Source organism: Brassica napus, chromosome C1, assembly GCF_020379485.1.
Source record: "Brassica napus cultivar Da-Ae chromosome C1, Da-Ae, whole genome shotgun sequence".
Taxonomy (NCBI): Eukaryota; Viridiplantae; Streptophyta; class Magnoliopsida; order Brassicales; family Brassicaceae; genus Brassica; species Brassica napus.
In genome coordinates this window covers 1,885,946-1,902,358 of record NC_063444.1, presented here as the reverse complement: position 1 = coordinate 1,902,358, position 16,413 = coordinate 1,885,946, and the positions used below count along the sequence as shown (strand labels likewise).

The window sequence follows — 16,413 nt, the reverse complement described above, 5'->3', positions numbered from 1 at the left end:
TATGGAGAATATTGTCCAGACAGAATGAGACACTTAAACTTTAGCTAATAGTGTGAGTCTGTTAGAGCAAGATGAACATTTTAACCTTAGTAATTACTAGTAACTCCGTTCCCGAAAGTAAGATGTTTTAGATTTTTTTTTGTTCCACAAAGATAGATTTTTTATATTGTTAAGGTACTTTTTTATACTTTTGAAGAACATTAATTGAGAATATTTGAATTGATTACATTTCATTGGAGGAAAATTATTGGAAAATGTATAATAAAGTAAAAAATAAATTAAACTATAAACATTTATTAAATTTTTAATAAGCGTGCATACTCTAAAAATTTTTTCTTTCGGGAACAAGGGAGTATATTTTTCTTACAAAGTTAAAAGGGAAGAAAAAATTAGATTGATGATTCGTATATTCGTTTTCCAAAAGCATTCAAACTCGTTATACAGTAAAGAAAAAGAAACTAATGATGATTTTACTAAGGTATACAATGGCATCATTTTAACTCCACTCGACGTTCTTATTAACACAAATCAGGACTTGTATTTGTGATTTACAAATCTAGATCAACAAAACAAAACATGCTACTATGTGACTACAACTATTGGCTTCCTCAAAGCAAATATCTGTATTTGTTAGACGTCGTTGTTAAAGTTCATATATTTTGACCGTGACGGTTGATGTATTTTGAACATAGAAAAATACGTATCCAAATTGGTTTTTGAGTATTTATGGCTCCAGACTTTTTTGATATATAGAACAAAACTTTATGTATGGAAAGAACAACACACGCCACACAAATATAAGAACAGAAGAATCGAGTATATATATGATTCTTCTGTCTACTAATAAAAAAAAAATGATTCTTCTGTCTACATCTAGCAGTTCATCGTTCATCATTGCAGCTTAAATTCCGTAGAATGAGGGGAAAATGAACCATGTTTATTAGTTAAGATATTTTCCAGTGCTCATCATGTCTAGTACTAGCATTTTAGGAGAGAAAAGAGAAAGAACTGAGAGAGAAACATCACACAATTACAACATAACCACAAGCAAGTTAAAAGAGGATGCATCTAGTTATTCAACACTTCAAATAGTTCAAAATCTTGAATCACTACATAGTTTGCATGGTTAGTCAAAAGGTTAACATATCTTTTCATTCCCAAGAAAGACATGGTTCACAGGTATAGTTAAATAAGATGCAGATGTCATGTGAACCATGGCTTTGATTGGTAACCATGCGGGATAGCGGAATGGTATATGAAACGCGATTCCACAAGTATTTTATCAATCAAGAAAATGTTGCGGAATTGAAAAAAAACGCAAAAACGCAAATCATTTGCTGACAAAATTATAAAGAAAAAGTTTATTAAGTGGAAAAGTGAGTTTTAGTAGATTATGGTGGAAAAGTTTACAAAATTAACACTTTTATATTATTCAATTATATGTTAATACTATCTTATAATTTAAAATACATACTAATAATTTTTTAATGATGAATAGTTATGTTGTAAATACAAAATTATTATAACTTTTATATTATAAAATGTTAATCTATTGTTAAAACATATTGAAAGATAAACTAGATATTTATAATAAAAACTAAAATATTTTTAATACATTTTACTTGTTTTCAGATTTATAATCATTAGTTTAATATATATATTCCACCATTCTACAAATTTTAAAATTTTCCGCCACTTAATTATTTTTTTCCGCAGCTTAACTATTATTTCTGTGATTCCGCGATTAAGCGATGGTTACCAATCGGAGCCCATGTTAATTTCACATGAAACACCCAGTCCGTCAGACTTCAAACTCTTTAACTAGATTTAAGATGTTGCACTATTGATGTAGTTCTTAGGTTTATTTCCTAATAGCCGTTGTTTCTATAGGTTTGTTTCGAATTAATTTTTCATTATTGATAAACATATTCTAAACTAACATTTGTGAGAATTAACTCATAATATTGCATGGCTTGGAGATCTCTGAAAAAGACACATGTTGACTCACTAAAGAGAAATTTTAATTTAACTATTTCTCCTTCAGGGACCCTTGTTTCTTTATTCTTTAAAACATATATACCTCACTAGCTTTTGTTTCTTTATTCATTGCAATGTCTTCTACAAATATCTTTAATTTACTCAAGTTGTAGCAACTGTGTGGAATAAAGCTCTTCGGAGGAGCTGGAGAAGACGACAAACGCACATGTAAAATTTTTCTTCGAGTACATAGCTCTCTAACCATTAATTAAACCGCATTGGCTCGAACCGGCGGCGCCTAGATAAACCGAAATTCTTGCCATGGACTCAGCGTGTTGACCATATAAATAAAAACATCGTGTTTAGTGCTAATATCCTAGTTGTAAACTTGTAATGATATTAGTATGTGTTACCAATATAATAAAAACGAATATGCTAATGTCATTTATCCAAGCCAACTCTTGTTTTGACCCGATATTTTTATAGTTATTTTGATGACCATTTTTACAATAATAAAAGACTTAAGAGTTGCAACTAAATTATAGTATACTAAAAAAAAGGTTTTGTACACGGATTGAGAGTTTTAGCCGTAAGCATTTGAGTATTCGTTCGAATTTGGATTATATTTTCCATATTTTAGATCTTTCAAATATAGAGAATATAAAACATACATATATTTTTAATTTGTGGTTGGGTTCAAGTTAATTTAAAACCTACTAACTAGTATATATGATTGATTGTTTTTTTTTCTTTTGGAATTCATATCGATTCAAATATTTTATATCCAAGATAACAAAACACACATATAAACCTTGGTTAATAGTTCAGTTTGGGCATCATCCGAAATGAATTGATCTCCAAATTATTCATAGTGAAAATCTATATGAATATTTGACAAGAAACTAATTTTTCAGATTAAATCCTTTTTTTTATATAGTTTGCTCATGACTAGTATGAGATTAAATCTGAATCCAAAACTTGAAGTTGTAAGTCAATGGCCACAAAAAAAAAAAAAAGAGTTGGCTTTGTCAATGGTCAACTGGTCAACAACTTATAATCATTTTGTTCATCGAACAAAAAAAAAAAATTCTCTAATCTACCAAAAACACTATTCTTTAAATAATACTTACAAAGACAAGAAGGTGAGAGGAAACCGCGTAGGGGTCAGTCTGACAGAAGTAGCTGGTGAGCACTAAAGGCAGCAGTCTTAAAGAACTTTCGTCGCACAATCGTCGCCGTAAATTAAACACACAAACTCTCATCCAACGAATCTAATTGCCCGACCAGCCTCTCAGCAATCAATAACTGAAAATATCTATTTTTATTCTTTAACTTGAATCTCGAATTAAAAAAAAACTGTGTGATTACAAACATTAAATATTGTAGCTTTCCCCTTCTTGTTCCACCTTCCTTCGTCTCTCACTCAAGTTTTCTCTTTTCCCCTTTAAATCAGATTACTAATCCATATCCGTTCTCTTCAGTCTTCTCTCTCCACCCTTCTCTGATTACTGGTAAGTGAATAACTAGATCCTCTGTTCTGTTTCTGATCCCAACTAAAAGTAAACTCATGTTTGACTTGACTTTTTAGTACTATACTTGTGTTCTTGTCTTGTTGATCTGAACTGGGTTTTGCTGTTTTTCTTCTTGTGATTGATAAAGTTCGTTACTTTAGAAGGTTTGACTTTGTTTTATCTATAAACAGTTTCGTTGGATGAAGAACAGAGAGAGTCAAAGTCTCTGTCTTTAATGGGCAATTCATGCCGCCGATCTTCCAAAGACAAAATCCACCAAGGCAATAATAACAACACTAAGCCTGAAGATAACAACTCCAAATCCTCAGATCGCTCTACAGAGATCATCATTCCTCAAGAACTCCCCAAAGAAGCTCACAAGGATCCAGCTCTCGTTATCCCTCTAAAAGAACCAATCATGAGACGCAACATGGACAACCAAGCCTACTACGTTCTCGGCCACAAGACCTCAAACATCCGCGACCTCTACACGCTTAGCCGTAAGCTAGGACAAGGCCAGTTCGGGACAACTTACCTCTGCACGGAGCTCGCCACTGGGGTTGACTACGCTTGCAAGTCGATATCCAAGAGGAAGCTGATATCTAAAGAAGACGTTGAGGATGTCAGAAGAGAGATTCAGATCATGCACCATTTGGCTGGTCACGGTAACATTGTTACCATCAAGGGAGCTTATGAGGACTCTCTGTATGTTCACATTGTGATGGAGCTTTGCGCTGGAGGGGAGTTGTTTGACAGGATTATTCAGAGAGGGCATTATAGTGAGAGGAAAGCTGCTGAGCTGACTAAGATCATTGTGGGAGTTGTGGAAGCGTGTCATTCTCTGGGTGTTATGCATAGAGATTTGAAGCCTGAGAATTTCTTGTTGGTTAATAAGGATGATGATTTTTCTCTCAAGGCTATTGATTTTGGACTGTCTATCTTTTTCAAACCAGGTATGATGTTTGAAGCTGAGTTAATGTTTGCGTTAGGCATGGTCATTTTGGATATGGGTTCGGGTAGGGGCAGAGGATCCATTTACTACATGATCTATTTTTGGTTCGGGTTTGGTTCAAGTAGTTTTGGGTACGGTTCGGTTAGTAAAACTAGGAACTGAAAAATACCCGTAAAAAAAGTTTGGTTCTCATTTCGTTCCGGTTTATGTTAGTTGTGTAGTTCAGGTAATTTGGATTAAATATCGAGTATTTTGAATAAAACATCGAAAAATCTGAAATATTTCGGATTAATTTGGATATTTTACTAGATACTTTAAAGTAGTTCAGATACTTTATATTATTTAATTTTTCCTAATATTTTTGGATACTTTTAATATATTTTAAAATTATAAATATATATATTTAGTTATGTTGTATGTATATATAATTAATATTTCTATATATTTTATCGGTTTCCGTTCAGTTATTTCGGATATAGAAATATAGAAACCATTCGGTATATGAGGGTTTCTGTCAAGTTTCGGTTTCAGGTATTTTGGTTCGGGTCTTTCGTTCGGTTTTTTTTTTTCCCAGGCCTAGTTTGGGTAATAGGTATTTATGAAACTGATTAGCTTAGTTTTGATCTTTCAGGTCAAATATTCACTGATGTTGTTGGGAGTCCATACTATGTTGCTCCTGAGGTTTTGCTCAAACGTTATGGGCCTGAAGCTGATGTGTGGACCGCTGGTGTTATACTCTATATATTGCTAAGCGGAGTGCCACCGTTCTGGGCAGGTAAATTGTGTTTGGTAAGCCTGTTTCTTAGTCCTTTAGAGAGTCTCAGTTACCTGAAATGTGTTTTGTATTTTGTCTTGAATCAGAAACACAGCAAGGGATATTTGATGCTGTGTTGAAGGGATATATCGACTTTGATTCGGACCCTTGGCCTGTGATATCAGACAGTTCTAAAGACTTGATCCGCAGAATGTTATGCTCCAAGCCGGCAGAACGCTTGACCGCTCATGAAGTCTTGCGTATGTCTCCACATTAAAGTAATTGTTACATTTAGCAACAAGCACTAGGCTTACATCTACTTGTTTGCAGGTCATCCATGGATCTGTGAGAACGGTGTTGCACCAGATAGAGCACTTGATCCGGCTGTTCTATCACGTCTCAAGCAGTTCTCTGCAATGAATAAACTAAAGAAGATGGCTTTGAAGGTGAGTGTCTTTGTCCTTTTTATCTTCTGTGGTCTTTGCATCACTTCTCTTGACATTTGTTTGTTTTTTTGGGATCATCAGGTTATAGCTGAGAGCCTCTCGGAAGAAGAGATTGCTGGTTTAAGGGAGATGTTCCAGGCAATGGATACTGATAACAGCGGTGCAATCACATTTGATGAACTCAAAGCTGGGCTGAGGAAGTATGGATCCACCTTGAAGGACACAGAGATCCATGATCTAATGGAAGCGGTACGAATCTTATCTTATAGTGAAGTATTGTTTGTGTATTCTTAACGCTGGAGCTCTTGTATTGACAGGCTGATGTGGATAACAGTGGGACAATAGATTACAGCGAGTTCATTGCAGCGACCATCCATCTCAACAAACTTGAACGTGAAGAACATCTTGTGGCTGCGTTTCAGTACTTTGACAAAGACGGAAGTGGTTACATAACGATAGACGAGCTGCAACAGGCGTGTGTTGAACATAGTATGACTGATGTTTTCCTTGAAGATATCATCAAAGAAGTTGATCAAAACAATGTAAGCTTTACTATGAAGACTAGCGTTAAGGCGTCAGATGATTAAAAGTTTATTGATTGTTTTTGTTTATGTTAACAGGATGGAAAGATTGATTATGGTGAGTTTGTGGAGATGATGCAAAAGGGAAATGCTGGTGTTGGGAGAAGAACTATGAGAAATAGTCTGAACATTAGCATGAGAGACTCCTAGAGGTTGTTGCTTTTGCATGTGTGTGTTTAATCTGTTGACTGCAAAGGTGTGTTCTTGTTCATGGGATCAACAAATCTCAATGCTCACCACATAGAAGAAGAAGGAGAAAGAGATGTGGAAGATTGAGCTAATGTTTAACTACATTGTGACTAATAGCTACCTCTTTGTGGTTGTTTGTATGTTTGTTTGTTATGGCCATTGTTGAAGTTAGTGACCTTTTGTTTCATCTTCAAACTGTTCAATCTTTGTATTTGTAAAACGAAAAATATCTTTTTATCTTGTGTGTTTCTTTTCTAAGCATGTTTACTTTCTTTCTAGACGATTAGGACCCTTCATCAATACCAGACAACACAGTTGGGTTTAAAATAAATCTATATAAAAACGAAAAACACCAATGGCGTTTGATGAGCTAGCAAGTCTCAATCATGTAATCAAGATGTGCTTTTTTCTAGGTGTGTATCTGTCTTTCACACTCAAATAAAACCAAAACTCAAGGCTGTTCGACACACAATCATTCATTGGCACCAATCTGTAAAATAGAACGCTACCAAAACCATTTTTGTATTATTTACATATTTTGTTGGCGACATTCATATTCACATGCTTTGTAACGCCGCAACCTTGAATAAAACTTATAATATCAAATTTAATTTTGGTGTCATTTTCTTACCAATCAACACATTCGTAACCTAAACAAAATTTTAAACAGATGCTTGCTTAATCAGAAGCAAACATCGCATTAGTATAAAAACAAACTGAATCATAAAACTTATTTGTTAAATAATGCTGGTTTTTATTAGTTAATGTAAATAATGTAGGTTTTTTTAATTATGATAAATAAACAATTTGTCCACCGACGATATTACTCCCACCGACAAATGCTATGTCGGCTGTGCATCTCAGTTTAATGCAACCGACGTTTCGTTTAGACTATGTTTTTCACATTCACATTTTCGTGCAAAACCTCCCCTAAAATGGGATAATATTTACAGTGTCATTATTTTATTTATCTGAAAACAACATAACTCGTAAGTTTTCACTTTTCACAAATAAAAGAGTGGTGTCGGTCATGAATCCTCAGATGTTTGGTTTTACTTTGTAACTTGTAACGTTTTTGAATCTGTTTTTACTACTATGATGACGGGTGGCCAAAGAATTGGCGCGTAAAAAGTAACTGAAACAAAATAACAGACTTCTATATAGTTGCATGGTTATTAAATACAAAAAAATACAACTGCACAACATACAAAGCAAATCAAATTAATAATAATAATTAAAAATCTAGGCAGATTAATCATAGCAACAACATACAAAATCAAACTTTTCTTTCAAAAACACATCGTCGCTTTGTATACGATTTGAATATACTTCAACTGATTCATGCACGACAGAAACCAATATATTCTTAGAGACTGTCTGAATTTGACAATCATCATTGTTGACGCTTGTATTTGGGAAGAGTGTCGGAAGAAGAGCCCATGAGACTGCGGATCTGAGAGCGGAGCTTGAGGAACACGTGCATTATGCTTCCTCTGTTCTGAGAACCTATTGTTTTGGCCTCCTCTCTGTTAAGCTCGAGATCTCTTATGAAGATAGGTTTCCTCGAGAGGATCCATGACCAGCCCCATTCCCACCACTCTTTCACAGAGCTTCCCACTTGCTTTCCCATATCCGAAACGGATTTGGACTTGGGGAATCGAGATGCGATCTCTGATGGTTGGTTTAAGAGGTTGAGCGAGAGGGAAGAGAGACGACGGCGTATAACACCGTGCTCATCTTTGGATGAAGAAGAGGGGCTAAGGCGTTGAGAAACGGGGAGAGAAGCGGGTTTGCGAATCTGGAGAGTTTCCATCATTGAGCTCATTGCTTTTTTTGACTTGTGTAGAAAGAAAAAGAATGAGAGAGATGATGAAAGTTTTGGAGCAAGAGAGAATGAGACTAGTGGTGGTGGGAAGTAGTGATCACACAGCTCTAACACAGGCTGTGTTTTTATTCCCACGCTTTTTTTTTTGTTTCTGTGTGGGATCCATTTACTCTTTTTGCCCAGCCAATTACATGCATATTTTGTTTAAAAAATAAAAATAATTTTAAAAGTATTATTGTTAGATTTGTGTGGTTATTATATGAATAATACTCCTATAAATACTAGGAATTGTACCACCATTGATTTGTGTGAAAATCTTTTGTTAATATAGAATTATAGATATATCTACATCAGTCTTAGGTTAGGTTGCGTAGCTCAATCCCAAATACAATTTTAATCAGTTTAACTTTAAATTTAAGGTTGTTTTACTGAAAATCATTTGCTTATATGTGTGACTCATGTTTGTTTTTTTTTGTTGTGTACCCATCAAAACTAGATTAAATGGAGAACGGACGATCCGATTCTCTGAGGAGCATCTCCATTTGTTCAGATCTGATCTATATGGAGAAAAAAATATAGTCTCCGGTCTTTGCATCCTTTGCTAACACGTCTGATTCCGACTCCAAAGAATATGAGACAAACTCAAATCCTCGAAGTTCTTCTGTAACCTTTAGAATATCTCGATCTCTGTCGCAAAGGATGGCCAATCCATCGGATTTGTACTTATTTTCATTAAGTTCAAGCAGTCCGTCTCGAACCGTACCGAAGATATCATTTGTGTGACTCATGTTAAAGACAAGTCTTTTTGTGTTGTCTTTTATTTGTGTTTATTCAGAAAATATTGCAAAAAAATCTGTCCAAATAGGCCTAAGAATAGCCAAGCCCAACAACATAAACAACAAACAGAGTATCAATATTAAAGCCCATCTTCAACTTAGCGACTTTTTTTTTTTTTTTTCTGGCGGAAATGATCATCACACAGAGAGATCTGAGTGAGCTTTTGAACAAATGGAGTACCGCAAAATCAAAGACGAGGTTCGTTGCTTCTACTCTGTTATTTTATTTATCTCGTTTAGACTCTCTCTTTTAATGCTCAGTTTTGTAATGAGCTTCAGGACGATCATGACGTGGCTTCTGATATAGAGAGTTTAAAGGGAAAGTCTCACACCGGTGAGTTTTTTGTTTTCTCAGTCTCAAGTTATCTCTTATGCTCATTGGTACTTTGATTCCGCAGTTGCGTCGAGTAACATTGCTCTGGCTACTGGATCCAACGAACGCACAAACTGGAAACGAAAGTAAGTTTCTACATTTAAAAAAAAAAACATTAAACCTTTTTTTTGTTGGTTGGCTAAAGTTTACAGTGTTGAGGGGGGCAGGGGTGTAGTAACATGTGCACTGACTATCCTCACGAGTTCCCAATCCATACTCATCGTTTGGTCCAAGCGAGCTGGCAAGTATGAGTACAGTGACAACCGCCAACTTCTTGGTCAGAGTTAAATCACATTATTAATCAATATCAAGTGTTGCCAACTGTACATTACAAAGTTGCTAGAGTATCAATTTTTTTTTGTAATATGTAAGTGATGTTGTTTTAAAATCTTTGTACGTCAGGTTGAGACTTTGAAATGTGCGTTATCTCTTATTGCATTGACAAGGATTTGGAGAAACGATGGTGTTACTGACGACAACAGGTATACTTATTATTATTATGTCTTTGCCACTTGCATCATGTTCAATTAATTTCCTTTTAAGTTCATAGTTTCTTCATCTGTAATTTTATAAAAAGACTTTGGTAGCTTAGAACCACGTATTCAGATTTGGCCTTACTGATACTCAAACCCTGTCTCTATGAATCAGGTTAAGCACAACATATGACGAAGTTAAACTCTTTCCCATTCCAAATGGATTTCATAGATAGCTTCCAGTGAATACTTGTTCTGGAAAGGCACAAGTTTTCTATATTTTTAAACCCTTCCATTTTTTTTTCTCTTCTTGATTTCATATGTGAAGAGAGACTCTGTTTATTCAGTTCGCTTACTAGCTTCTCTAACAGGTTGAGCGAGATTCAGTGGGCAGGATTCATTCTATTATGTTGCGGCTGCACCACTGCTCAGTTGAATTCAAAGTATATTTTGTCTCTTGACACTTTTCCCCTTTAAATTTTGTTGATTGCTATGAACATCGGTTTGATATGATTCATGTCTAGCTTCTACTGATTTGTTGTATTACATAGTCTCATATTCTATACTGCTTTTGCAGTTCTGATCGTGTACTTCAGACATCGCTTCCCGGCTGGATTATGGCAATTGTAAGTTGTTACCCACCTTAGCATGCTGATACCTACTAAGAGAGTTGTGAAGCTTCTTCCACGTCCACACCAATTTATATGATTCTTTGTCCTTGTTTCTAGGTTATGGCTCTTTTAAGTGGTTTCGCGGGTGTGTACACAGAGGTGAGCTTACTAGGACTTTTCACTCAAAAGCTAATACTGATTTAATTCCCTTTTTTTTTGTAGTAGTAGTGGTTCACTCTGTTGCTTTCCATTTTTGGCAGGCTATTATAAAAAAGAGACCTTCAAGGAATATAAATGTACAGAACTTCTGGCTCTATGTCTTTGGGATGGCTTTCAATGCTGTTGCCATAGTGATCCAAGATTTCGATGCCGTTGCAAATAAGTAAAATCCAAAACCCATCTTCTTGTTTGTGTCCTTTCATATTAGCTACATATTAGTACATATGGTTTACTTGCGTCTCCATTCAGATCTACAGATTAGTCCATAGTCAGTAGCCAGTTTCCTCATTCTTCATGTACAGTTAAAGAAGATGCCACTTATGTATAGTCTTAGTGTCAGAGTTCACTATTTTCTGCTGGCTAAATTGTTTTCCAATTTTCAGGGGATTCTTCCATGGTTACTCATTTATCACAGTACTCATGATTCTTAACCATGCCCTCAGGTAAAACCTACTTTAGGAGGCCAGACTCTTCTCTTATCTCTAGTTTCAGAATGTGAGGTTAATACATTAAAAACATTATTCTCTTGTTTGTTGTGCAGTGGCATTGCTGTGTCAATGGTGATGAAATATGCAGACAACATTGTTAAGGTAGTAAATTTTCATTCGCCATCAGATTCCCTTAAGCAGTAACTTTTTTACACATGGTTTAACTTTATCAATCTGTATGTAGGTTTATTCGACATCAGTGGCGATGCTCCTAACTGCGGTTATCTCTGTATTCCTCTTCAACTTTCATCTTTCCCTTGCCTTCTTTTTGGGTTCTACGTAAGTCAGATCCACATTTACCTCTGCCATTACAATCATCTCAACTTTGAATATCAAAAGTAGTCAAGGACATAATAGCTGAATGCATTGCTGTGTTAACGCTTTGCAGGATCGTCTCTGTTTCAGTTTATTTGCATTCCGCCGGGAAGCTACGATAGTAAAAGAAAGATCCGTCACTATTCTAGTACAGAGTTAAAGCTTTTGAACAACTGCAATTATGTATGTCCTTTTTGGAATCTAATAACAGAAACTTTTAAGCTCTTTGGCCTCTATAGAACTTTCTTTTATAAAGCCTCCCCTCCAGATATTTTAATATTGATTAAGGTCTGAAAGTGAAGCTATTGTGTTGAAAATTTGCACGCTTAGAGCAAAAGGCAAAACTAAGAGAAGATCCAACCGTGAAGACTCGGAGACCGGCGTACTTGTTTTCTTTTTAAATATTAATCCTTGTCTTTGCTTCAAAGCCAACACTCTCTCACACTTGTATATAAACTCTATGCCTCTACTCTCTTTTCATATCATCTCTTCTCCCTCTTCCTCTTCTCTCAGTGAAACAGCTTTAGCTATTATGGCTTTCTCTACACCATCATCACTCGCCAAACTCTCTCTTTTGGTCGCCATTTCAGCATCAGCACTCCTCTGCTCTGCTCTCGCCCGTGACTTCTCCATCATTGGATACACACCTGAGCAGTTGTCATCCACTGATAACCTCCTAGAGCTCTTTGAGTCATGGATGTCAGAGCACAGCAAGGCTTACCAGAGCGTGGAGGAGAAGGTCCACAGGTTCGAGGTGTTCAGGGACAACCTGATGCATATAGACCAGAGGAACAACGAGATCAGCGAATACTGGCTCGGTTTAAACGAGTTTGCTGATTTGACACATGAAGAGTTCAAGAGGAAGTATCTCGGACTCGCTAAGCCGCAGTTCTCTAGAAAGAGACAGCCCTCAGGTAACTTCAGGTACAGAGATGTTACAGACTTGCCTAAGTCAGTTGACTGGAGGAAGAAAGGCGCTGTGACTCCTGTCAAGAACCAGGGCTCATGTGGTAATGTTTCTCTCTTTTTAACTTTCTTGTATTTAAAGTAGATAGGACAAGAGACTTGAGAATGGATCTTTTTGACCTTTCAGGTAGTTGTTGGGCGTTTTCGACAGTTGCAGCTGTTGAGGGGATCCACCAGATCACAACAGGGAACCTGAGCTCGCTTTCGGAGCAAGAACTCATAGACTGTGACACAACTTACAACAATGGTTGCAATGGAGGTCTCATGGACTACGCGTTCCAGTACATTATTTCCACAGGTGGTCTCCACAAAGAAGACGATTACCCTTATCTCATGGAGGAAGGCATTTGCCAAGAGCAGAAGGTAAACAAAACGCTAGACACAAACATACTATGATGCATCTTATAAACACTGGTGAATGTTATAACAGGAGGATGTAGAAGTTGTGACAATCAGCGGCTACGAAGACGTCCCACAGAACAGTGATGAAAGCCTGGTGAAGGCTTTAGCTCATCAACCAGTTAGTGTGGCTATTGAGGCTTCAGGAAGAGACTTCCAGTTCTACAAAGGGGTATGTATATAAAAGACCACTCTCATATCTAAACTTTTGTGTTCTGTGTATCTAATCTTTGTTTTGGTTGCAGGGAGTGTTTAATGGGAAGTGTGGAACAGAACTAGACCATGGTGTAGCTGCAGTTGGGTACGGTTCATCAAAGGGATCAGACTATGTCATTGTGAAGAACTCATGGGGACCAAGGTGGGGAGAGAAAGGGTTTATTAGGATGAAGAGAAACACCGGTAAACCAGAGGGAATCTGCGGAATCAACAAGATGGCTTCATATCCTACCAAGACCAACTAAGACAATACATCTATCTTCTGCCACTCCATCCTATGATTTCTTCTTTCAATGCATTTCTATTCTACCTGTTTTCAAGCACTTCATATTATATTGATGAATTTGAGATTTTAAAATAATATTGTCAGAGTCCTCTAAAATGCTCTTCTAGCTTCAAATACCATTTCAAGAATGTTGAAAGAGTTTTCAATACTTATATCTGAGTGCAAAGAGAGTAGGGAGTTTAAACTAAAACTTACAAAAGCCTAACAGTTTTTAATATAATAAACTGTTTGGTTTGATTCAGTAAAAAAAAAATGTAAGGGTGTGGAATACAATCAACTCTGAACTTCATTGTATTTGATGACGCAGTCATAAAGCCGTCCTCCCAGAAACTGTGCTACCTCTGGATGCTTCACCTGCATAAATGAGAAAGAATCAAGAAACCAATAAGCCTTCTTCTCTTAAACAGGAGGAGAAGGAATCAATCAAGTTAAATTACCATTCCAATCTTGAGGGAGTCACACTTGAACTGAGCATAAAGGTTTGTCTCTATTCCACGTCCCTGAGTTCAGTTCAGAACAATCTAAAGAGTCAGTTTTACTGAAAGTTGAAACCTAAGACTATAGACAAGAGACTAGTAGGGATCTCTTACCATGCCTTCTAAGATGACCAAGTCAGCATCGGTTGAAAGGTAGGCAACCTCTTGTGATACTCTTGCAAGATCAATAACCTGAAACGATAATTTAAAGAGAGAAAAGCCAAATCAATAAACAGGAGGTCCATCCTTCTTATGAGAGCTTTAGAATATCATACCGGCAAGTCATTCCCTGAATTTGCAATCAAGAGATTCGAGATGTCAACACCCATCAGTTGTCCATTTTCATCCTTAAGCTGGTAAAATTTAAGACTCAGTTAATGTCTGAGTTTTATTTAATATGCAATGGACGATAATACACAGATATACTCCATTTGACAGACCTTTGACAAGATCTCTGCAAGCTCGGTGTAAGTGATATCATTGATAGATGGAAGCTCATTAGCAGCCAGCACAACCTTCAAAGGGAAGATGAATCAAAAGCAAGAAACAATTTAGAATATGCTTTAACTAAAAGAACTAATGACAATGTCCTTAAAAAGAATCACCTGCATTCCTTGACGTAGCATCTCTCTAGCAAACGGTAAAATACCCAAAATTATATCTGCACCAGAGTTATCGACAAATATCACAGCCTGTAAAGAAACAAATCAGTTAGTCCTGTGATCAACCTCTTTAAATAAAGATAAAGCATAAGGTGGAGAAGAAGAACCTTCTTCCAGGGCTTCTTGAGCCATCTAGCTTGAAAGTTGTCCAAGTCATCAATGACCCATGGCCGTGGAACCAAGTTTTGACAGCTAGCCAAGAATGACATCCCGTCCTTTGAGAATACCTCCGCAAGCTTCATTGATCAATATAGTCAGCAAAAGACATGTGATGATGGAAGCATGAAAGGAAAGAGATGATATACTTACCTGTGCAGAACCGAGATCAAAGATGTTTCCAGCGAAGATGCCTCTTACAAGATTCTCTATGCGCTTTCCGTCGTCTTCAATAGCATCACTCAGACGGACGACATCAGGAAACAGTGTTATGGCCTTTGCATTCTCCTCATCCTATTGAATTCATCATGAATCAATCAGTCAATACAAAACATGCTTTTGGAATAAAGCAATTTTGACAAGGAAACCACACCTTAACTTTCTTGAAAATGTCTCTAAACCCCAACTCTCTGAGTATTAGCTCACGGATTCTACATAGAAGCTGCCAAATAAAATAAAAAACACTTCATGAACAACAAAGCTTGATTACAAGTGATTTAGTTTGTTTAACTTACGATGCAATCTGGTGGTCCACCATGGCTCTCCGGATCTTTCTTCAAGTCCTCAAGAATCTCAGCATACCTTACATGTTCCAACAAAAAAAATCAATGCTTTTGGCTAAAACATTACCTCTTTGCAGAATAATCATTCAAAGCAAACTCTATAGAACACACAAAAAGAAAGTACCTTTGAGCAAACTTTTCAGCTCGAACAGGAGCATCCGGAACATACGTATCGCTCTCTGCACGCTCCCTGCAACAAAAAAAAAAAAAAAAAAAAAAACAGATCATGAATTCATATAGAGCTTTGAACCAATCAATACGCGAATCATCCAGATCAAATAACGGATAAAGTATCGATCTTTGAACACAAAGATCGAAGCTTTGAACAAGAACAGCCCTAAGCCTATCAAAGAATCTGACTTTCGGTAAAAAAGATAAAAAGGAAGAGAGAGAGAGAGATGGAACTTGAAGGAAGGGATGGAGTTGGAGAAGAGATCGATCCAAGAGATCTCAGTGGGAGTAGCCTTCCTGGGGTTATCGGAAGGGAATCGATAAGGGATGGTGCACGCTCTGTAGTTTGATTCTATCGGAACCGGTAACAGTGGGAACGGAACCATCACTGAGTCGCTCTCCATTTTTCTCTCTGTGGGCTCGTTCGTTGATGATCTTCAGCCAAAGCAGTAAAGGTGTGCGTACGTGTGCGAGAGATCTCAGAATCTTTCTCAAACGAGATCAGAAGATTCCTTTCTTCTCTTCACGATGTAAGTTTTGTTTTAACGATGACACAATGTGTGGACTCTGTCATGTTCTGTCCGATCATTTTGGTTTCATTTGTTTTTGTCTTCGTGAGACGGTTAACTTAATTCGGTTTGGTTCGGTTATCTTAATTTATTTTGTAAAGCTCGTTTCTTTCCATAACATAATGCAAGAAACAGAATGTGTATGGTTTTTTTTTAACTCTGAATTATTACGATGTTAGAAATATTAGATAGATGATTCGACAACCGATAATCTATGTCTAAACCGTCCTATGAAAATCTATATCTGACCGGATTCACTATGTTGAAGATTTTTTTTTTTTTTGTCGTCTGCATAATTGTTTAACAAATCATTTTTTTGGGAATTGAAACATAGACCTACTGTAATGTGTAATCTATAAAAATTGCATAAGTTGAGATTCGAACCCAGACCTAAGTATA

At 36.4% G+C, this 16,413-nt stretch overlaps 4 protein-coding genes and 1 pseudogene across 5 annotated transcripts; 3 read left to right on the top strand and 2 right to left on the bottom strand.

Moving 5' to 3' along the window:
- The first annotated feature begins 3,191 nt into the window (after positions 1-3,191).
- LOC106375257 (calcium-dependent protein kinase 5) lies at positions 3,192-6,671 on the top strand. Of its 2 annotated transcripts, XM_013815124.3 has the most exons (8): positions 3,192-3,488; positions 3,680-4,441; positions 5,072-5,215; positions 5,302-5,454; positions 5,525-5,640; positions 5,722-5,889; positions 5,958-6,182; positions 6,261-6,671. In XM_013815124.3, exons 2-8 carry the CDS (start codon positions 3,724-3,726, stop codon positions 6,369-6,371), a joined length of 1,635 nt encoding a protein of 544 aa, XP_013670578.2. In that variant the 5' UTR covers positions 3,192-3,488; positions 3,680-3,723; the 3' UTR covers positions 6,372-6,671.
- An 875-nt stretch (positions 6,672-7,546) lies between these two features.
- BNAA01G02080D lies at positions 7,547-8,365 on the bottom strand. Its single transcript, XM_013810266.3, has one exon. It carries the CDS (start codon positions 8,233-8,235, stop codon positions 7,804-7,806), a length of 432 nt encoding a protein of 143 aa, XP_013665720.2. The 5' UTR covers positions 8,236-8,365; the 3' UTR covers positions 7,547-7,803.
- Positions 8,366-8,725: 360 nt separating this feature from the next.
- Positions 8,726-11,786, top strand: LOC106375255 (annotated as a pseudogene).
- A 237-nt stretch (positions 11,787-12,023) lies between these two features.
- Positions 12,024-13,569, top strand: LOC106375253 (cysteine protease XCP1). The gene is made up of 4 exons (XM_013815122.3): positions 12,024-12,560; positions 12,644-12,879; positions 12,947-13,087; positions 13,161-13,569. Exons 1-4 carry the CDS (start codon positions 12,083-12,085, stop codon positions 13,374-13,376), a joined length of 1,071 nt encoding a protein of 356 aa, XP_013670576.1. The 5' UTR covers positions 12,024-12,082; the 3' UTR covers positions 13,377-13,569.
- On the bottom strand, positions 13,544-16,038 carry LOC106375254 (damage-control phosphatase At2g17340). The gene is made up of 12 exons (XM_013815123.3): positions 15,680-16,038; positions 15,399-15,464; positions 15,227-15,293; positions 15,085-15,153; positions 14,865-15,005; positions 14,663-14,791; positions 14,499-14,585; positions 14,334-14,408; positions 14,169-14,246; positions 14,008-14,085; positions 13,855-13,917; positions 13,544-13,771 (listed from the first exon to the last, which is right to left on the bottom strand). Exons 1-12 carry the CDS (start codon positions 15,847-15,849, stop codon positions 13,691-13,693), a joined length of 1,104 nt encoding a protein of 367 aa, XP_013670577.1. The 5' UTR covers positions 15,850-16,038; the 3' UTR covers positions 13,544-13,690.
- Positions 16,039-16,413: the final 375 nt, after the last annotated feature.

Coding starts and splice junctions, on each gene's coding strand:
- LOC106375257 (XM_013815124.3), top strand. CDS start 3,724: ATGGGCAATTCATGCCGCCGATCTTCCAAAGACAAAATCCACCAAGGC. Junction 5,641..5,721: donor TAAAGAAGATGGCTTTGAAG/GTGAGTGTCTTT, acceptor TGGGATCATCAG/GTTATAGCTGAGAGCCTCTC. Junction 5,890..5,957: donor TCCATGATCTAATGGAAGCG/GTACGAATCTTA, acceptor TTGTATTGACAG/GCTGATGTGGATAACAGTGG.
- BNAA01G02080D (XM_013810266.3), bottom strand. CDS start 8,235: ATGAGCTCAATGATGGAAACTCTCCAGATTCGCAAACCCGCTTCTCTC.
- LOC106375253 (XM_013815122.3), top strand. CDS start 12,083: ATGGCTTTCTCTACACCATCATCACTCGCCAAACTCTCTCTTTTGGTC. Junction 12,880..12,946: donor GCATTTGCCAAGAGCAGAAG/GTAAACAAAACG, acceptor ATGTTATAACAG/GAGGATGTAGAAGTTGTGAC. Junction 13,088..13,160: donor ACTTCCAGTTCTACAAAGGG/GTATGTATATAA, acceptor TTTTGGTTGCAG/GGAGTGTTTAATGGGAAGTG.
- LOC106375254 (XM_013815123.3), bottom strand. CDS start 15,849: ATGGAGAGCGACTCAGTGATGGTTCCGTTCCCACTGTTACCGGTTCCG. Junction 15,006..15,084: donor ACATTTTCAAGAAAGTTAAG/GTGTGGTTTCCT, acceptor TGAATTCAATAG/GATGAGGAGAATGCAAAGGC. Junction 14,586..14,662: donor TCAAGAAGCCCTGGAAGAAG/GTTCTTCTTCTC, acceptor GTTTCTTTACAG/GCTGTGATATTTGTCGATAA.